Source organism: Balaenoptera acutorostrata, chromosome 14 (genome assembly GCF_949987535.1).
Source record: "Balaenoptera acutorostrata chromosome 14, mBalAcu1.1, whole genome shotgun sequence".
Classification (NCBI taxonomy): Eukaryota; Metazoa; Chordata; class Mammalia; order Artiodactyla; family Balaenopteridae; genus Balaenoptera; species Balaenoptera acutorostrata.
The window spans coordinates 21,165,685-21,188,020 of record NC_080077.1 but is presented as its reverse complement, the minus strand read 5'-3'; the positions used below and the strand labels follow the sequence as shown (position 1 = coordinate 21,188,020).

Genomic DNA, 22,336 nt, shown 5'->3' with positions numbered 1-22,336 from the left:
AAAATTTCTTCCTGTAAATAATTATGGTTATTCACTTATAAAGGGCTGCTTTAATTGAGACTGTTTCTATTTAGGAAGAAGACAAACACAGAAAGACAGGTGGAAACCACTGATTTATAAATGATTAAAGTGTCATATTTTCATTGAGAATTTAATTGTCTTGTAAGTTTTCATAAGCAGCCCTTGGGTAGGGGAAGAAAAGCCAACTGCTTTAGCAGCCTCTTGCTAGAGATATAATCTGAAGGCCAGCAGTATTTAGCGGGTATATGATACCAGATTAAAACGTTGAAATTCTTTCATACCTATTGGAAAATTGCCACTGGTAAAGCTAGACACCTTCAAGATCTTGCTTCAGCACTGTAGCCAGTATTCATTCTGATTAAGTGGTACCCATGTCTTACTGGTTGTTGTGTATTTTGAGTATTTAGCCCTGCCTATATAAACGGAGACATTTTGGGGATACTGATGCAAATTGGCTTTTGATAACCTTCAGGGAAATGTGTATCAAACCACAGTGAGATGTCACTTCATACCTACTAGGGTGGCTATAATCAAAAAAACAGATAACAATATGAGTTGGTGAGGATGGAGAGAATTGGAACCTTCATGAATTGCTAGTGGGAATGTAAGATGGTGCAGCCACTTTGGCAGTTCTTCCAAAGGTTAACCACAGTTATTATATGATCCAGCAATGCTACTCCTGGGTATATATACTCCAGAGAAATAAAAACATAGGTCAACATAAAAACTTGTACATGAATGCTCACAGTGGCATTATTCATATTAGCCAAAAGGTAGAAACAACCCAAATATCCATCAACTGATAAGTGAATAAATAAAATGTAGCATATTCATTCAATGGAAGATTATTCAGCCTAAAAAGAAATGACATGCTGACATACTACAACATGAATGAAACTTTGAAAACATTATGCTAAGTGAAAGAAGTCAAGTCATAAAAGACCACATATTCTACGATTTCAGTTATGTGATGTGCTCAGGACAGGCAAATCTATAGAGACTATAATTAAATTTTCATGGTGGACTAAGGCTGGTGGGTAGGGAGAGAAAATGAAGAGTGAGTGCTTTTTGGGGTGATGAAAATGTCCTAAAATTGATTGTGGTGATGGAAACACAACTCTGAAAATATACTAATAACCACTGAATTATACACCTTAAATGTGTTAATTGCATACTATGTGAATTATATCTCAACAAAGCTGTTACCAAAAAAAAAAAAAAAAGGAATTGGGCTTTGACTGTGTGATATAATCTGTATCACTGTGCTTTTCATTGTCTCTGTCTTCACAACAATCCCAGAGACAGGTGAGGTCCCTACTCCCATTTTACAGATTTGGAGATTGAGGCTTAGAGAGAGTATTTTACCAGTCATATGGCTTCTAGTCTAGAAAAATACTGAGATAAGGAGGAGGAGAGTGGGGGTGAGTACTGACTGCTTCTCTTTTCTGTATCTCAGCCAGTAGCAGGAAGAGAGATGCCTTCTGATTTAAATCTGTGTGTATCCTGACAAGGGTACATATGTTATGAAAATCTTTGCTTATAAGTAGAAAGTTTCTATTTCAAAGCAGGAGAGAAAAAAGAGTTAAACAGGAATAAGAAAGCAGATGAGGCAATGTGGGTAATGATTTTCCTTGCTTGTTGTATGTGTGTGGATGACATCTGCATAAATGATAGCAAAAGAGCAAGGCAAATACACAAGATAGAATAGGCTGGAAAATATGAATCAAAACTGTTACCTCTCATCTTATTATTCTGTGTTGTTGAGTTAATTTTTTCCATAATAGCATTCTCTAAGGAATGAAGAAGAAATCGTTTTGAGTTTCATTTTCCCCAAGGTGTATATGCATATTAAAGTGAAATAACAAGTCTGATTTATTCTTTGAAGTATAGTTAATATGTAACGAAACTCTTCAGCCCAGTTGTATACTCAGGGCAAATGCCTCTGTTTATATTCATAGTGGGTAAGGAGGTGGGTGGAGGTGTCCTTTACCAGCTGACACTGTCAAAAACAGGAAGCAAAGTTATAATCTCTTTGTAGTAGATCAGAAACGTTCAAAGGCTCTTAGCTGTGACAATTAAAAAAACAACAACAAAAAATGACATAAGGAATTTTCACTAACTGCGAAGTGTGACTTCCTGTCTGCTATTTAGAGGAGATTCAGTTAGGTTTAGTCAGATCCTCTCATGGGAAAAATAAAAGCCACCCCAAAACAGGACATCCCAGTGTGCAGTTCGCAGGCTGCTTTTGTTAAAATCCACTTCCTCTGCATCTTTTTCCTCCTCACTTAAGCAAATGTAGGTGATGAGTGGCCCGGCGGCCACTGCATTTCGTTGGAAAAAGTACAGATTTGATTTGCCACGGCAAGTAGCTCGCCAGGCCGGCAAACATTTACCAGGTAAGTTTGTCAACTTGCATGACTCCCTGCCCTCCCGCCCGTGAGGTTTTGAAAAGAGGACATCAGCGAAGACAGGGCTGTCTCAGTCACTTACTGAACCCTGTGTGTTAAGTAACGGCCAGCCGGTGATGGGAACAGCCCGGCCTGTTCTTCCTGACGCCTGTAGATTCTGAATAGTCGAGACCAGCGCTGTGGGCTTCATCCTTCACTTCAGCATGCGATTGTTTTCCAGTTCTTGGCTTCTTAGGAAAAAGCACTCAAGGAGCCATACCTTTGTTGAGACAAATGTACTTCATGTATTTTCGAACTAGCTTATTATGTATTGACTGTTTACTGTCCTGTAGAGAAAGATTCCTTTATGCTGTTGCATGATGATAGCTTATTGTGCTTGACTTACTGTGCTGACTAAAAATGTATTTTACTTTTAAAAATAGTTCAGAGCTGATTAAGGGGAGGATCAGACATTTGTACTTTTGAGGGGGCTGTAAATGGAGGAGTTTTGCTTTAAGGCAGTCTCGTTCACAAGAAATGCAGGCACAGAACTTCACGTTGGATTGGTCATTGTCACTGGAGTTTACTTCCAGGGCAACCTAGTTTTTCTAATGGGTTCAGATGGCCATATCTTGTTTAATCTATATATTTGTGTACTGGCCATGTAAGTTTTCTGAAGGAAAAAAAAAAAAAACTCAAGTGATGTGTAATATTTGACCTTACGTATCATGCTTGAGTATTGTTACTATGGGACAACTTTTAGGCTGGTTAGAATTTTTTAAAAATGGGTTTCTTTCCTTTGGAATTACTCTTTCCCTCTTAATGTTTTCCTTCCTAACTCCATATGAATGATGTGGTAAATGCTGGTAGGCATCCTCTCTCTGGAGCCCATTTCAACTAAAATGCTTGGAGCAGCCCATATTTTCTTAGCAAATTTGGTTTCGTGGCCAAGTGTAATGGGAAATCAGCGCGCTATAATTCTCTTTTTTGGCTATTACTTTTCTCTCTTATTTAAAGATCCATGTGGTCTCAACAGAGAATTAAAATACCTTCCAGGAACTGAATTAAAACCCCACGTACAGGAGCAGCATTGCAGCCTGTGGCCTTTCAAAGGTTATCTCTTGACTCTCACTTAATCCTCTCTCTTTCCCCGGCATGAATAGTCTTCTTCGTCTGCTAGTCTGCGTGTTACTGTCTTGCTACAGAGGGTCTCAGGTAACTATAGTGGTTGAAATCAGAAGATAATTAGAAGAAAAAAATACAAACAAACCTTTAAATATTAAGCAAACTTTTAAATGAGTAGACTGCAGCTTTAAATATGAATTCTGGTTCATTCAGATAGCATTCTTTCCTGCCCTGTGATCAGTCCAAAGGCTTTAAGAAAATAGAAAGCATTTTTTAAAAAAATAAATATTTCAGGGCATTCTATTTTAATAAAAATAGAAAATCAGTATTACATGATTTCAGATTCTACAAGGGCCTAGACGCTCTTCTTATTGGCTGTTATTAATTTACTATTTTCTTGTATCTGCAGGGTAGATCTCTTTAGTGATCTTGTTATAAAGATATAAAAAAGAGTACATGTTTATGGATGGCATATTCCATTACAACAGTGGCCTTTTTTGGTCTTCAAAGCAGTCTCCATAATAGATTAAACTTTGGGCTGAATCCTTTATTTACAGACCTCAAGTAAGCTGGAAAGAGTGAAACCATAAGTGTTTTGCATTAAACTCTTGACCATACAGGGGTTGATGTTTCAAATGACTGTTGCAGAACCTAACAGGAATAATAAAACAAGTAATAAAATGGAATAAATTAAAATACATGTTTGTTGAAAATTAGCCTTTCAGTGTTATTTTTTGAAATTGACCATCCTTTTGCCCTTTGTTGTCTTCTAAAATGTGGAACTCTAATTTAGCACGTTTGCCTCTCAGCTATCCATTGAGATATAACAAGGGAAAACTGAGTAAGCTGAAATCTGAGTATCTGTATCTATCTATCTTTGATATAGAATCTTTATATTTTACAATATTTACTTTATATCTGTGTACAAATGACCAAATGTTACAATTGAAGGAGAACAAAGTTGAAAAAAAAAAAGGCTTGCAAGTTTGAAATAAAAAATTATTTGGAATTGCAGGCATCTACTAATGCACAGATGATTTAGGTCTAGAAATTGCCCTGCTCAGGAAGCCACATCTGGGAGGCCTTGCTTTTCTTGCCATCTTTCCTGCTTTCTTGTCGGGCTGACAGGACTCTGTGGCAGCCGTTTCCCTTTTAGATAAACGGGTTCAAATATTCTCCACCTTGGTTCCACGTTAGAATCACCAGTGTGCTGGAGCCCCACACTCAGAGAAGCCTGACATAAATAAACCGAGGCCTTGACCTTGTAGCTGTTAAACTATCCAAGTGGTTCTGACATGGATTCAAGATGGAGGTGCACAGGGGAGAGTTATTGGTTCCCTACCAGACTGAAAGCTCCAGAAGAGGGGCACGAAGGAAGCTTTGTCAGTGCTGTACCTCAGCACCGAAGCCATGCCTGTTGGCAGCAGAGTCTCAGCCTCTGCTTGCGGAGTGGTTGGATGGACAGTTTCCTCTGGGCAGCAGGAGGCTGGATGAGGGCTGGACCTCCTCGTTTCCGGTTTGTGCTGACGAAGGGGCGTGCGTTATAGGAGACGGTGGCCCGTCTGAAGATGAACTGTCATCAGGAAGAAGCTCTTGGAAGAGATCGCAGGGGAGTAGGCTGGCTCAGGGCACACTGAGCAGACCTCTCTGAAGAGACAGGGCTCCTGGTCGGTGGCGTCTTCATGAAGCAAGGCAGGTGGCGAACTTGGGAATAAGAATTTCATCAGGGGCTGAGGTGCCTGTGTGTGTGAATGTGGAGGTGAGGTCAGCTGGGGACACTACAGAGAGGTTGCTCCGAAGGTTCTTGGTGCCAAAGTTAGTTTGAAAGGAAGGGGTGTGATTATCTTTGCCAGATATTAGCGGCTGCCTCACCCGCCTGTTGACTGCATGAGAATAAAGGAACACGTCATTTAGAGTGACCAGAGTGCAGGGAGGTTTGTCTGGGGGAATTTCTCAGGGCTTGTGAATTTTTAGCTGATCTTAATGTTTATAAAGAAAATGAGTTGGTGCTTAGGCAGACCAGGTGGAATGTAATTTGCAGAGGCTTGAGAGAAAAAAAAAATTGTTCAGTTGGGCGAAGGGTAGACAGAGTGACGTGTTTGAAACAGAAGAATTTTGGGCGAGGGAAATGAGAAGTGTGATTAACATGGTACTGAAGAATTATTTGGGGGGGCGACCTGGGTCCCAGTTCTGCCTACTATCGACTGTGTAAGACACTGAACTTCTGAGACTGGTCTCCCAACCAGTCGTAGCCCTGAGGGGATTGTGGTCAGGATTAATGATGTAACATATTTTAAAGCACCTTGCAAGCAATAGTAAGAGTTCCAGGTAAATAAAAGGAATAATAAGTTCTGTAAAAATTATAACAATATAGTCAGTTGAGAAAGAGCTTTGCCTGCTACCTGCAGTGTAGGAATGGGTAATCAAATATTATGTTTGTGTGGTACTTAAAATACATTTAAGCTGAAGCTGTGTACTCTGTCATCTTTTTAGTTGTGTTTTTCCTTGGCATTACTTGAAAGGTATGATTGTGACACGGATCCTGGTTTCATGTTTCGCTTGGGTTCTTTGACCCTAGTTAGCGGGCACCAGGTGCTTCCTATTCTAATCATTTGCAAAGTCAGGGTTTGGTTGGAGGGCCACCGAAAGGACTGGTGTGAGAATTAGATAGGATCTGGACTCAGTGACTCCCTTGCCCCTGCCCCAATATTTTGACCTTGATTTGAACAGTTCACTGAACTGGCAGCTCAAGTAGCTTTTTCCCGCTGAACTAGAACTTTAATTGTTTGGCAGAGGAAGATGAGTCATAGCCCAGTCCTACCACTGTGACAAAGTGAAATTTTAGTCCAGGGCTAAAGGAACCCAGGTCAAAAACTTTCTGTCTAAACCGCAAAGTATTGAAACTTGGATTGTGAGCTAGGTGGGAATTAGTGGGGCCCTCTCTGTGGGGTTGTTCTCAAGTTAATGAAGCATTTTATTGCATTACATTTTGATGCTAAATCTCATTTTTAGTAATATATTTAAATAATCAGCCTCCTTCTTAAAAATTTTAATGCAACATTAAAATTATACAAAGTGGCAAATTGTCAGTTCCTCTCCCCCTCTGTGATCATTGTTACTAGTTTTGTTTGTCCTGCCACACTTTCTTCTATGAATATATAAATGTACAGCTTTACATCTAAAGTCCCACAAGCACAGTTTTTCTTTTTAAACTAAAGATGAAACCATCCTGTCATAGTGCATGCCATTTAAAAAATATTAAAAATAATGACCTGTGTACATATATTTTAGTTCATTTGGGTAACTTCTGGGGCCAATATGCTTTTACTGTTAAACTGCTATCCACAAAGGGCAGAGAGTTGAAAAGTAGTAAATAATTGTCTGAACTTGCATTTTTCTATGTGTGTGTGTGTGTGTGAAATTGAACTTCTCTGCATATGTTTTTCGGCTTTTGGACAAATTCTTCAATGGATTGCCTTTTCATACATTGCCCTTTTTTCTTTTCCCCCCCTGTTGTTTGGATCTCTGACTTTTAAACCACTACTGATTCTGAAGGGAATTCATGCAAAATGGCAGATTTTGAATGACTGACTTGAATTTTGAGTTTTAAGTTGGTTAACTTCCAACCTGATTTGTGGATCTCTGGGACAGAAGGTTGAGTCTTTCGATTTGGACTCTATATATTCACTTTCTCTTTCGGCTGTGGAAGCTGTCATCATCCCAAACTGTGCTGAGGCTGGTAATTATTTAGGTGCCCTCAAGACAGGTAATTACTTAGGTGCCCTCACTATTTTATTACATTTTCATGTCCCGGTAACTTATGTTCATAGGGATGGTGATTCCCAGTATTAGTTTTTAAAATATTTATTTATTTATTTATTTATGGCTGCGTTGGGTCTTCGTTTCTGCACACGGGCTTTCTCTAGTTGCGGCGAGCGGGGGCTACTCTTCGTTGCGTTGCACGGGCTTCTCATTGCAGTGGCTTCTCTTGTTGAGGAGCACGGGATCTAGGTGCGTGGGCTCACTAGTTGTGGCTTGCGGGGTCTAGAGCGCGGGCTCAGTAGATGTGGTGCACGGGCTTAGTTGCTCCCGTGGGATCTTCCCGGACCAGGGCTCGAGCCTGTGTTGCCTGCATTGGCAGGCGGATTCTTAACCAGTGCGCCACCAGGGAAGTCCCCCAGTATTATTTTTAGAATAACCCATTTTCTGTGTAATTTGTGGAACATGTTAGCATTAGCAGAAAGGCTCTGGACTTAGACTTACACAGTGGAGTCCCAGCTCTTCTGCATCCTGAGTCTCAGTTTCCTCTCTTGCAAAATGGAGATAATGGGGCTGTTCTAAGTCTTTAAAGGTGTAAAATCCCTTTTGCGCACTGCTTGGCAAATTGCAGGAAGGATTATAATAAATGCTGGCTGTTTCTGTTAGTAGAGTTTTTTTTTTTTTTTTTTTTTTTCTTTAAATTATTTAATTAATTAATTATTTATGGCTGCGTTGGGTCTTCGTTTCTGTGCGACGGCTTTCTCTAGTGGCGGCGAGCGGGGGCCACTCTTCATCGCGGTGCGCGGGCCTCTCACTGTTGTGGCCTCTCTTGTTGCGGAGCACAGGCTCCAGACGCGCAGGCTCAGTAGTTGTGGCTCACGGGCCTAGTTGCTCCGCGGCATGTGGGATCTTCCCAGACCAGGGCTCGAACCCGTGTGCCCTGCATTGGCAGGCAGATTCTCAACCACTGCGCCACCAGGGAAGCCCTGTTAGTAGAGTTTTTTAAGTTAATAACAGAAAAAAAAAATACAGTGTAGCTATTAAATGAAGATAAAACATTGGCTTGAATGAGGCCCCACGTGCACCATCATAGCGAAAATTTACCAGTTTTTTCTCACCCTTTGATCGAGATCTGTTACTGATTTTTGACATCAAAGCCTCAAAGCTGTAATTCTCTGCTGGGCTCATTTAACCACACATCCCGTAAGTGGCAAGAAATTTAGAGCTATGCAGGACAGCAAACAGGCTGCAGTTGCTTGGAGAATATCTTTGTGGCGGGGTGCCTGAAATGTTTTGCTGGTTTCAAAGTTCACTTTCATTTGTTCAGAAAGGTTTTTATTGTTTGCAAGCAAGCAAAGCAAGCAAAGGGAAAGGGCACACAGCCTCCCATATGATTCTGTGCTGTGTGACCTGTTTGCCTTTTGGTGCCTTATGTAAAAAGCTTTATTTAGTCTGCAGAGAGGACGATTTCTCCAAATAGAGGAAAACCGTCATAACGGTCTGGAAACACGATAGATTTCAGTTTAATGCCATTGATCCAGATACTGTTAGAGGCTGGGCTGCACAGCAGTTGTAAGATAGGCATCTTGCACAGATTCTTCTAGGTCACTTGCGTATCGTCAATGGGAATGCCTCATCTGATAGCCATGCGCTTGGCCTTCTGGGAAACAGTTCCTCCTGTCATACCAACACTGACCCTTTTCTTCTGGCCCAGCCAGCCCGCCCCCAGCTAGGAACCTGCTGCCAGAATGAATCTCCAGGCTTTTGACCTGGCCTGTTTTCTTGTTCGACTCCCGGATTCTGTGTGTTTAGCTTCTGCTTCGACTCTTAGGCAAGATCTCCCTTTATGGTGTTAGAAGCGCCTGGATTGTGTTTGACAGAAGAAATTTGACAGTTTTTCCCAGCAGATTCATTTTCTCCCTACATAACTCCGACTCACCCATGCAGTCTGGTATCTGACAGTACTCTGAGAACTGTTTAGTTAGTTGTTCACAAATAGTTATTGTCCAACTCTGAATAACTAGTGTTACAGCAGGCAAAGGAAAAGTATAGTTTGTGAGTTTTTGTGGGGCCAGTGATTTATGGGACATTTGGAGGGGAAAAGAAATCATGAAATGAAATTCTTACTATGTTTTATCTCTGACCATGTGCATTCTTTAAAATAATGATTACATTCTATCTTTGCTCCTATGCATTTAAAAAATCATGGTGGATTTCATAGGGATGGATTTTTAAGCTGGGAAATTATGGATATTTTGCAAATGGGTTGAGGAAGCAGTTCTCATTTTCTCACTAGATCCTTCTTATCCATCCACCTCCTTCCTACCCATTTCTTTTGCTGTTACAAGAAGAATCCTATGTTTTATGATGAAAATTTGTCTGTGGCTAAATGAACAGAGCACCATTTAAAAAAAGTGCTTGAGATTGCATTCTGTGTATTTGCTGAATTTGTTGCTAGGCCTTATGCTGCAGAATTTCTCTAAGTAATAAAATTGAAATAAAATGAATGGTGCTGAAGGTAAATCTCCCTCTTGATTACTGTAATAAAGAATTGACATTTACTTCCCATAATTTGGAAGTCATCCAGTAGGTAGTATTTGCCTGGTGTTTTATGACGAACCATTCTTATCATATTGGGTTTGTATTAGGAAGAAAGTAGGCATTGATTTCCCTGTAATTTTCTAAAATTTCTCATCTTTGTTTCTTACATGGAGTAGTGCTCAGTTTTCTGTCAACCTCAACCCAGCCACACATGGTTAAGAAAGAGAAGTAAGAAAAAAAAGAGCCCAAAATAAATGATTCAGAGAATACTTATGGAGACCTGCTATTTTCTGGGTCCTGTTGTAGTTGCTGGGGTGTTTTAAATCAGGTTTTAAACTAAATGATTCTGTTCACCAGCAGCCCAGGACCACTGTGTGGTCTGCAGGCTGCACATAGATGACAAGGGACGTTTGCACATGTGTGCAGTGTGGGGACATCAGTGAAGTGCCTTAGGCCCTCATTTTAGTGACTGTTTCCTTAATTCAGATTTAGGTATTCAGTTTTGAGGTAAATTTGAAGGGTAGGGGGCCTGAGTGCAGCTAAAAATGGACACACTGACAATCATGAGATGCACCTCTTGGCAGGCTGAATGTAGAGGAGACAAAAACATAAAGAGCAAAGAAATCTCAAAGCCAAACAACCTGAGTCAATATGATATGATATTTTGCTACTGAAGTAGGCAAAAATGGAGAAACCCATTAGCACATGAAAAAGCTCTTCCAGGGAGATGACTGTGCAAGTGAGCGGAGGCCGGATGGTTTCCTGCAGCATACAATCAGGCCTAGAATCCTCTTTGCATATATTGTTGGTAACTGAATTCCAATGAACAAAGCCCCCTTCTCTGTCCTGGAGTGGCCTGAGTTAGACTCATCTGTGCTGCTGGTTTCCAGCTGCTGGGGTTGGTACTTGGTAACCAGCGTTCAGTTACTTGCGGAAGCTGTAAATGTTCTTGGTACTGAGCCTTCCCCACTCTAAGCAGGATGTGTCCTCAAGTTCATTCTACTATTAGATTAAAACCAACTCACTCCAGTGGTTGGTCAAGTAAACCTTTTCTAGGAATTCTTCCCTGCCTTCCAGGTAGGGGTTGGGTGCCCTCTCCTCCTCTCCTCCCACAGCTTCCCTGCCAGGATCAAAGTCAGTGGTCCCTAGAAGTGTTCATCCCTCCCAGCATTTATGACAGATGTTACAGATCAGTGTTTTTGAAAGTGTGGTCTATTGCTGCATTTTAACAGTCTCCCCAAGTGGTCATTTTGCCTGTTAGAGAAACCCAGCTCTAGTCTGTGACCTTGGAGAACAGGACCCATTCTTGTTGTTGAATCCTCAGAGCTACCCCAGCTCCTGGCACATTTTAGTTGCTCAGTTGTCTTTTTTTTTGCTCTGTGAATGAGATAGAATTCCAGTCAGAAATGTATGGAAAGCAGGCGTGCATGTGGAATCCAGCAGCACAGTCAAAAGCCACCTGGATGATTCTTGACCATTTTTCTTTATTGTTTTGTAAGTCAACAGTGTGTGAGACTGAAAATGTAACATGGATGAACCAGAATTAGCTTTTCTTATTTTCCTGTACAGAAAAATATGCTGTAACTTTATTATGTGTATTTTTACCTTGTGTGAAGGAAATTTTATTTTAGGATAGTTATACATTTGTAGAAATTAAATGCAAAAATGGTACAGGGAGTTCCCATATACCCCTCACTGCGTCCCCTTCCCTCTGTTGTTGATGTCTTACATGACTATGTGACACTTACTATGTCACAATTAATGAACCAACGCTGATAACATTATTATTCATCAAGTTATTATTAATAACATTAACCAAAGACCTCCTTGTTATTGTTAAAAGTTTGTAGATTTACAGATGAAATAATATTTATAACTGGTACCAAGTTTTTCTTTAAGTTAGGGTTTTGCATTTGATTTCTTACACGCAGTCACAGTTGCAAGTATATTCACAAAGCAAGTGCGCCAATTCCTGTGATAACTAGATTAAGAAAAAGATTTTTCAGGTGCCATTGGCCTTCTGGGACCTGGAAAAGGGGAAAGTTATTTTCAAAGGCTGACATTCGGTTAATATATCTGAAGTACTCCATATTATTAAAAATATTTGTTGACATCTCAGGTGTTGTTAGGTATGATATTTGTTTTAACTATAGTATATTCAGGCAGAGGTATACTATTAAAAATATTTAATAACTGGTATGGCATGGGACCCCACCAATCAGATTGATGTCCAAATCATCAGAAGGGATAATGGTGGTGAATGTGTTTGTTAGTCCTACTAATGTCTAAAATCCCCTAAAAATATCTCCTGACATTGTCAAATGTCTCCTCAGGGGCACAATTGCTCTTGGTCGAAAACCCCTGATAGAAAGCATTTCGATCAGCCTATTACTGCTTTTGTAAGTGCTGTATAAATATTTGCTATTGTTGTTCTTGTTGGTATCTTCCTTCATTTCAGTTATTGCTGGTGTTTAAAAACATACAGCTAAGAAAGACACACCAGGATTCTTTATACATTGAAATCTCCACATAACAATAAGGCTGTATTTTTGATAAGATTTACTCACAATTTGTCAGACACATACATATATATGGTGGGAAGAAATCTAAGCTCCATGCACAAAGGAGGTTTTCCGCTTTCTTTACCTGCCATCTTCCTTTCTGACCTTGTAGCCCATGACTGAGACAGCTCACAGGTGTGGAGTTTGGAGGTTTTTGTAGGTGTGGAATGTGGAGACCAGTTGTTCCTCCTTCTCCCTCACACCAACCTGTAGCCTGCTTTGAGCTGATAGTGGCTCAGCCTGGGTAGGAGCTTGTACTTTGGTTCATGCCAAATTCCCCTCCTTTCTGCATGATGATATGTTATTCATGTCCTGATCCCTGTTAGTAGTTAAGTTAATTTTCGCTTCAGGGATCTCGGAAGATCACAGCATTTTGTTTTTAGTGACTTCATTTCGTAATATATGCTCTGGGGAGGTGAGACTAGACTAGAGACATGTAAGCCCAATAATATGATATCTACAAATAGTGTTTTATATTTAACCTTCCTACCCATTCCTCTTCAGCATTCTAGAAACAGATGCTTAAATTGTTTAAACAGACAGTCCCCTATTCCTTAGTCTTAGGTATCCTTTTTCCTATTGACAGGACATAGACTTATTTTTTTAATCCTCAGATCTATGAGAACAGGGTATCCAATAGGATATGAGGATCGGACGAAATCCCCTCATGTTACAATCATCGATTGTAGGACTTCCTGTGGAAACTCTGACAGCCTTATTTTTTTTCTCCTTTGAATTCACTCAGCTGTTTTTGGCAAGTATTTATTTGTCAATATTGATTGATTATTAAAGTAATTATTTACAGTATTTAAACCTGAAATAATAAAAATTAATTTTAGTAATTTAAAATTATTTAAAATATGAGATCCTGTTGGTTAATTCATTGTTAGGTCTACTCAGAAAAATTAGGAAACATATCTCAAAAGGCAGGTTTTACATCCTACATGTCAGATACTGTCAGTTCGTTGCTGTAGGGAGAGGAGCAAGGGCACAGGCTGTCTTTCCCTCACCCCACCTTGTCCCCAGCACACTTATATTTTGATTGGGGCAGTTGGGCTTTGGAGTCAGACTGCCTGAATTTCAACGCAGGTACCTACTGTACACCCTTGGCAAATTCCTTAATTTTATTTATTTATTTATTTTAAAAAATTTATTTATTTTTGACTGCATTGGGTCTTCGTTGCTGCGCACGGGCTTTCTCTAGTTGCGGTGAACGGGAGCTACTCTTCGTTGTGGTGCACGGGCTTCTCATTGCGGTGGCTTCTCTTGTTGCGGAGCACGGGCTCTAGGTGTGCGGGCTTCAGTAGTTGTGGCACGCGGGCTCAGTAGTTGTGGCTCACAGGCTCTGTAGAGCGCGGGCTCTGTAGTTGTGGCACATGGGCTTAGTTGCTCCGCGGCATGTGGGATCTTCCTGGACCAGGGCTCGAACCCGTGTCCCCTGCATTGGCAGGTGGATTCTTAATCACTGCGCCACCAGGGAAGCCCCGAATTCCTTAATTTTAAATGTCTGTGAGCTTTGATGAAAAATAGGGTCCATAAAAGCATTTACCTCATATGGATGTTGTGGGGATTAGATTACACAGTAGCCACATAGGAAGCATTCAATACATGTTGCTAATAATAGCAACAATAATAATGTTACTAATACTAATATTATTACTATTAATACATTTAAAATAACAGTTTAAATTACATTATGTAATAGAGATGCTATTATGAATCAAACTTAGCTGAATTGAAATTTGATTCTTTTTGCCCATTATCTTTAGGTGAAAGTGAACCATGAAATAAGTAAACGATAGAGAAATAGATATAAAATCTAGCTAGTTCATTCTTACCCTGAACAGGAATATTATGACTTCAGAATTTAAAACACTAACATTTGGTGCTATTCCATGGAAGTCCTTCTTCCGAAATGTCTTGATATTAACTGTCTTCTTAGCTTGTTAACTCTTGTGTTGTTAAAATAAGATATTCCTTATTTCATAAGAACTTTCATTGTTTAAGGAAAATTCCAAATTTCTTATCACCATTGTTGAGTGTTTTTTCTTTTAAAAAATCACAGTAATATGAAAGAATGTTAGAAAGGAAAAAATATCCATTACTATTTCTGTCATCTTAACAGAATAGTAACTTTCATTTTCCCATTTAGTCTTTATATTCATATCTTAAAATAATTGTAATTATGTAAAACTTCTAATTCTTTGTTCTGGTATTTTAGTTTTATTATATTTCAAATAAGTAATTTTCATGCTTCCATTGGGTAGCTTTACATAATTTATTAACTCCTTGTTTTTTGGTATTTAGTTTATTCCTAGTTTTTCAAAATTATGTATAACAGTGCATGGAAAAATTATCTTTATTGATCTGTAAAATGGAGATAATAAAAATGCCATAGGATTGTCAAGGATTATTTAAGTGAATGGATGTAAAGCAGGGTTTCTCAACCATGACACTGTTGCCATTTTAGGCCAGAAAAATCTTTGCTGGGGGAGCTGTCCTATACATTGTAGATGTTTAACAGCATCCCTCGCTGCCCACCAGTTTTGATATACAAAAATGTCTCCAGACATCGCCAAGTGTCTCCTAGAAGTCAGATTCACTCTCAGTTGGGAACCCTGATATAAAACATTTAGAGCAGGAAGGCACTGCTCTAGTGTGTGCTATATAAATATTTGTTATTACTATTATTGATGTTTGCTGCCATTCTTCATTTCAGTTACTTATTTCTGATAAGTTCCTAGAAATAGAATTTCTGGGACAAGAGGTTTAGTTTTACGGTTTCTGACATGTATGACTAAATGTTCTCCAGAAGGACTGTGTTAAGTTTAATGCCATCAGTTGTATATAAATATGTCAGTATCTCTGAGCTCCAGCCAGTATGCAGTTGTGAGTACCACATGTTGTTTTATTTTCACTCCCCATAATTACTAGTCAAGACAAGCATTTCCTATGTTTCTTTATTTGTATTGTCATATCTGAGGATTCTGGCTTATCCACCTCCCACACACTTTTGTTTTTGAGCTGCTTTGCCATCCACCACTTGAAGTTGAAAAGTCATACCCTCAATAACCAAGTCTGTATTAAATCTCTTTGCTTGACCTTTAATAGCATCCAAGTTGAACATGGTTGAGGTCCTTTCAGATTACTGGGTTTTACCCAAACAGTCCTTTGCTGTTTCAGATTAAAACACAGTAATTGACAGTGTCCCATAATATGAGACCTTTCAGGATTTAAATATAAGGTGGCATCCTCTTTTTTTGAAGGATATTTTTGTGGAAAAGCGCTCAACCTTGTATTCTGTGGTATGTGTCATCTAACGTGGTTGCCTCTGGTTTATCCTTTTGGAAATAATCCCGATCCTAGCTGTAGCAAAGGCTGTTGGTGCCCTAACCGTAACCCCTGCTTTGAGCACTTCGGTGCACGGGGACTGCCAATTCAGGCGCCTGCATTCTTTTGCTTGGCTGGAAAAGCTCACACCCAGGCTTGGCAGGAAGTGCCAGCCCCCAGCAACCCACTGCCAGTGACTGCTATAGTATAAATCCCCAGCTGTCTTGCATCTCAGGTAAGATACCTTTGAGATGAGCATTTTACACTGGTTCTCCCAAGTTCCCTGTTGAATTAAGATTCAGTGATAACTTAACTGAAAATGACCCTTTTGCTGGCTACCTTTTCTTTCCTGTCTCAGTGCTTCACTCCCCACCAGTGTTTCCTGGGATCACCTCCAAAATAAACTACTTATAATATTATAAAATATTTCAATTTTGGGCTTAGTCTAGAAGGCTGTGTTTGAGTTAAAAGCATCCAGGAATTGAGGGGGAGACCAGATGGGTTTATTTCTGGATCCTAAAAGGGATGGCTGATAAGGAAAGAAGTGCCTTTTAAATTAGAGACACACGTTGATTCCCGCAATTTTTTCATTATGCTGCCACTGCCTTACTAAAATTTAAAGAATAAAAACAAAGGCCACATTAATAATAGTTATAATAATAGTAATGGAAACAAAGAAAATGAGTAAAATATTTGTCTTGCTAATTAAAAAAATCAACTCATTGGAGCTGATTTTTAAAAAGTAAAATTTGGCTAGAATGTAACAGTTACATTTCTTTAAATGGGTGGAGTCAAAATGCCGAGGTCCTGGTGTGGTCACCCTAGACAGGGTAGAAATTTCCCCCTGAGGCACTCACTGAAAGAGCCCACCCAAGGAAGGGAGGTGATCAGCACATACAGAGGCACCTGTATCCCTGCCCCTCCCGACACCCTCCCATCTCCCCATCACCCAGCTGCTGTCTGTCAGTATACCCTCTTCTGAGTACAAACCTCCAGGAGCACTTATCTAAAAGTCACAGAGCTGTGATGTTTCCTCGCCAGCACAATGTTAAATGTAGGTTCTAAAAAGTGGAGGTCATTCCAAGGGCCTCAATGACCTTAGCTGTGAACGTGACCCAGAGTGACCCACAGTGAATGCTGGCCCACATAAGTTTTACATTTTTCATGTGAAAGTTCTTCCTTTGTTGTTTGTGATTAATAACTGAATAGGATATAGAGCCAAATGATTTCATTGTTGAACACAGACTTGAAGGTCATGAGAAACTGCCTGTTCAAAGTAAACTTTGCCAAGATATGGAGAAGAGGTCTGCATTAACACCTGGAGAGTTTTTGAAGCAAGGCAGAGAAAAAAGGAAAAAAACATTAAATGTCATTCTTTACATGATGTGAAAGTTGATTTCAATTGGGTGAAATGATCATTGGATCCTCAGGATAGATGATAACCTATGAGGCTGAGTTTGCTCTGTGAGTAACACTTTGAAATAAAGGTGTATTTGAGGACCTTTGTCCAGAATAGAAATGTGGTGAAGAGTTAGTTATAGGTATGTCTACTTTGTTATTAGCTTGATTTTTAAGTTTGATATTGTATTGGTTTGCTATTTGAAATATGCTTTTGAATTAAGTTTCTTAGTACTTAGCACTTTTAATTTCATGTTTTCAGAAGAATTTAAGAATAACACATAATGATTTAAGAGTAGCACATAATAATTTACTACTTAAATTTAAAAACAGAGAGACAAATAGAGAGACAAAATATTATGATATGAAACCCAATATCTTCCAGAACTATATTTTATGCTTATCTTCTTTTCTATGTGTTTTCTAGGCTTTTGAGTCAGAAGTTAGGAAAAGATTGACTTCTAGTCTGTCCATCTTTACTTGTCCCATTGGAGATGGAAGTGCCCCAGCTCTTAGTTATATATTTATGTACACATGTCCATTGGTATGGTGAATTGCCACAAGATCTAGTAGCTATAACTTATATTCTAAGGATAGATTCGTTTAGAAAGCAATGCACTGAGAGCCTGGCTTTCCCAGGACTGGTGTGATGTAAAATGGTTGAAAGGTGAGTGGACTTGGTTACATCTTGTTCCTCCTGTTGTTACTTGCTTGCTTTCCAGCTGGGTCTTAAATCTCCTTTCAGGACAGCTTCTAGGCCCTAAGTCAGCTGGTAGGAATTTGATTTTGTGTGGTAGGAATAACTGCAGGTGGGGAGAGACAGAAACTACTTACTCAACAGTTCCCGTAAGAATTTCCCCCTGCTTAAAGCAAACAAAACAAAACAAAACAAAACAAAACACCCCCCCACCCCAAACATTATAATTTTGTTGGAGTTGAATTACCCCTGTCAAAGAAGTTTTCTTACATGGCTGACTCTTAATTTCTTCGTAATGATCAGGATTTTTCTCTTTTCCCTAAGGGTATGTTGGGTTATTTCTTTGGTAATTCAGGAAATATTTATTGTATACTTATGGTGTGTAAGGAACTATGTGAAGGAGGCCAAGGAATAAGACAGTTTCTTCCTTCAGGGAATTAAGAATCTCATTAGGAGGGGAGATCAGCATGGGCATGGATACACACTGATATAATATTATTAACTTTCAAAATCCCCCAAATATTTTGTTATAAGTAAGGAACAAAATACGATGTGAATTTAAAAGTTGGGGGTGGAGTGGGTATTTAGAGTTGGATCAGGGGAGTAAATCTATCTAAAGACTCCATGAAAGAGAGGGTACCATTTGATACGGAAACTGATGGGGGTATTGGGGCTGGAAGAGAATTCCAGGCAGAGGGCACAGATTAGTAGGGGATGACTATAGGAAAGTGTGCTGAATGCCACGCTAAGTAGGTTGCTTCACACTGTATCATATAGATAGCTATACATGATTTTGAAGGCATTGGGGGATGTTTGGAGATTTTGTGAGTGCAGAACTTTGTGATCATAAGAAGTTAATCTTTCAAAGGTCTTTAGGATGCAAATAGGAGGGTGGATAGTATAGCAGGTTATTGTAGTACATCAAGGGAAGGATTGAGGACCTGGACATTGGGGTTGGTAGCTTCAGAATATCTTGGTTCTGTTGAAGAATTAAATTGAGTTATGGCAAAGCTCACTTCATGGTTTTCAATATTTAGGATTCTGCTGCCAAAAGCTGAGCTAACTCTTCTCCTGGGTGTAGCTGTGATTGAGAGAACTTGTGTGTGAATGATTCTTCCCTGTTGTTGCATTTGCAGTGTCAGATTCTAGTTTAGGAGCTCAGCTGATACCTGCAGAAATTGCTTCTGATTGTGACCTGCTTCTCCCTTGCTGTCTCTTTTGTGTTTTTTTTCTAGTTATTTTTCCCTTGAAAGATAAAAGGAGGCTCTTAGGCCAAATTTCATTCTTTTGGTTTGGCTCGTGTGGGATTACACCCTGTGTAGGCTTTGTTAGTAGGTGCTGATCTGTATAGAAGCTTGGATATCTACAGCTTTGCTCTCCCTGCTTTGTGTTACTACTTCTGATTTTATATTTCCGAGTTTGTGATTCACAGGCAAGGATGAATGACTGAGAAATATTGCAGATGAGTGGGTGTGTTTGTTTCCTATTGCTGCTGTAGCAAATTAGTATGAATTTGATGGCTTAAACCAATACAAATTTATTATCTTACAGTTCTGGAGGTCAGAAGTTAGACACTGGTCTCACTGTACTAAAATCAGGTTGTTGGCCGGCCTGTATTCCTCCTGGAAGCCCTAGGGGAGAATCAGTTTCCTTGTCTTTTCCAGCTACAAGAGGCTGCCCATGTTCCTTGGCTCACAGCCCCCTTCCATCTTCAAAACCAGCAATGGTGGGTCAAGTCCTTCTCACGTTGTGGTGGATAACTCTTGATTTGCATTTTCTTTTCTTTTTTTTTTTTTTTTTTTAAAGAAAAGAACCTCTGCACAAAGAATTTGGCATGGTGGTTAATTCCCCAGTCATTCCTGCTTGTCCGAAATAAATTTTGTCACTTTCTTTTGGCAGCTGACTTATAATTAATTTTTAAAAACACTGGAAGAAGTGTGTGTGTGTGTGTGCGTGTGTATTATATTATGATCTGTATGTTTATCTGATGATGGGGAAAAGGGAAGGAATGACCCATGTGCTTTCAGCTGGAAAGACAGCATGGGATTGCAATTCTGGAATGGATCCTAAAGAGTAGACTTAACTTCGCTGTGACAAAAACATGTAAACCACTCATGATTCTCCACTTTTTACACTTTATTCTGAAGCCATATACTTCAGTTAATGTGATTTAATGGTTTTCTTTCAAAGTGTCATGTGGCAGGATGTTATTAAGGAGAAACATGATGTTGAAGTGTATTTGGGAACAAAACAAGTGAGTAGCCAAATTAAATGACTCATTTTATGAAAAGTGAAGAAGGTCAGAGGTTAATTAACAAGGTGCTTCTTTGTTCATCTGCGAATCCAGTGATAGTTTGGCCTTTGGAAGAAATTTATTTTATGTCAATCAGCATTATTAAGGCAGGTGCTAGAGATTTTATGTTCATTGTATTCTACTGTTGGCATAAGAACTTGGACATTATAATTATCATATGAATATAAAAGTTGATGTGCTATAGTAGTAAAATTTATGTTAATTTAGTTTGAACTAAGGAGCATGCCTATGGGAGATGTCACTTCCAAGAAATCTCTACTTATGTTCTTAAGGACTTACATATGAGTCAAGGATTTATTAAGAAAATACTTCCAAGACAATAATAGATGTCACTTAGACACATCACTTCTTCCTTGATAATTTTATACATATGATTTTTTTCTGACCTCCATCCCAGTCATCATTATATAGATAAGGCAATTGTCACTGAATAATATTTAGAACTTTTAGAATAATAGTATTTAGAATAATTTTTAGAAAGTATACATTTCAGAAATACTCAGTTTACTGTTAGAATGGAAGAAGGGTTTTGTTGTAGACAAGTAGATGTCAGTTTAATAACCTACTAGCTTAGACACTGCCTAAGTCTTTTGTTTTCCTATGATAAATTTGATTACCCTTTACTTTGAAGGAGAAACTTATCTTCAAGGAGATAATTATTTGCTGGATGAAGGCCAAGAGAAAAAGTCTAGGAATGTTAAGCCCCCGTGTAAGGGGAAGTTTGTGTTTCTTTTATTACTGATAATCCTTAGTGATCTAAGGATTGAAGTCCTGTAAGTTTATCACTACTCTTCCTTTTCATTTCCCATAAAGAGCCTTTGTACAGGCAGTTGAGACTGATCACATGGACATTTAAGATGGCCTGGTGCTGGATATTCATTCCTTCCGTTTTTGTATGTTGCATCAAGTAGAAGAAAGAAGGAAAAACCTTGGGCTATAACAAATAAGAATGACATTAACTAGAGAACAGTGGGTCTGACTTGTAGTAGATGCTCAATAAACAATATTTAAAGGAAGGAACCAAATAATTTGTTTGTATATGTGGTTAAAGTTAGTTTTCATAGGGTGGACTTTCTCTCTCTCTCTCCCTCCCTCTCTTTTTGCTTTGGGAAAGGTGTTTGTGTTGTATCCAAAGGAAAGAGACCCATTTTTTTAGCGTTTAGAAAGAACTGTAAATCATAAGCTTAAAAATACGATTGGCTTAGGGTCATCCTAAGAATTACAGAGGAGGACCTAAAAGAGATCTAGTGACTATTTTTCATGATTTAGAAGATGTCTCTACTGTATTTGGCTCAAGGGATTTTGCTTTGTTATCTGATAAAACAAAGATTTGTTATCTGTCTTGACCTTTTATAAAATGAGACCTTATAATAACCTTTTGAGATAAAGTTCTTAAACTTTTTTCTGGGTCAGGGAGTCATTTAAAAATTGTTAGGAACTATGGAATTTCTGCCACCACTCCAAATCACATGTGCAGGTACACAATTTTTCTCACAACTTCAAGAAGTTTGTGAAGTCACTAAAACTTCTCCAGATATAGAACAAAATATAACGTTTTGTTCATTTGTTCATTTTATTCATATGTGTTCATTCATTTCCATGGCTTTTAAGGTTTGTAGGATTTTTGGAGAGAATGCTACCCTTTTTTTAAAAAACAAAATATTATGTATATATGTTTAAAAAGTCAACCATTTCATTACATAAAAATTATGCCCTACTCCCAGGGAGGGAAATCTCCATCATTAGATGATTTTTTATTTTTTTTGGTTTGTGTGCATATGCTAGCAGATGTATTATGATATATAGTCATAATGCCTATTTTTAATAAATATAAAATCATATTGTTTTACAGGTTTTTTTGTTTTGTTTTTTGTTTCTGCTTTAGCTATACATATTGAATCCCTTTCCATGCCAGTATTGGTAGATCTAGCATATTCCTTTAAAACCACTACTTCACCCTATATTTAGCATGAACGTAATTCTACAGACATACTAAAATTATTTGTAGATTGACTTTTATATTGAACATGGGTGGTGGCAGAAATAAGAGGAGAGTAAGGAGCGACTGGTCGGAATGACATCGTTGTTGCTCAAACTCTGCTTTGTTCATCTTCTCAGAGAGTGGTTGTGTAGAGCTGGAGAAGGCATATATTTTGAACAGAACAGTTGTTGGCAAAGAAATAGGCCTCCCCCTAACACAATA

The 22,336-nt window shown here is 38.8% G+C and overlaps 1 protein-coding gene across 8 annotated transcripts in view; it reads left to right on the top strand.

Annotated features, from left to right (window-relative positions):
* UTRN (utrophin) overlaps window positions 1-22,336 on the top strand; it is a 506,643-nt gene that overhangs the window by 61,278 nt on the left and 423,029 nt on the right. For 3 of the 8 annotated variants that reach the window (XM_057528179.1, XM_057528178.1, XM_057528176.1), the window contains exon 1: window positions 2,309-2,417. The exons of the other annotated variants lie outside the window; for them this stretch is intronic. In XM_057528179.1, the coding sequence (XP_057384162.1) occupies window positions 2,324-2,417 (94 nt within the window). In that variant the 5' untranslated portion in view covers window positions 2,309-2,323. Of the gene's footprint in view, window positions 1-2,308; window positions 2,418-22,336 lie in introns of those variants that run through there. 8 annotated transcript variants of the gene reach the window in all.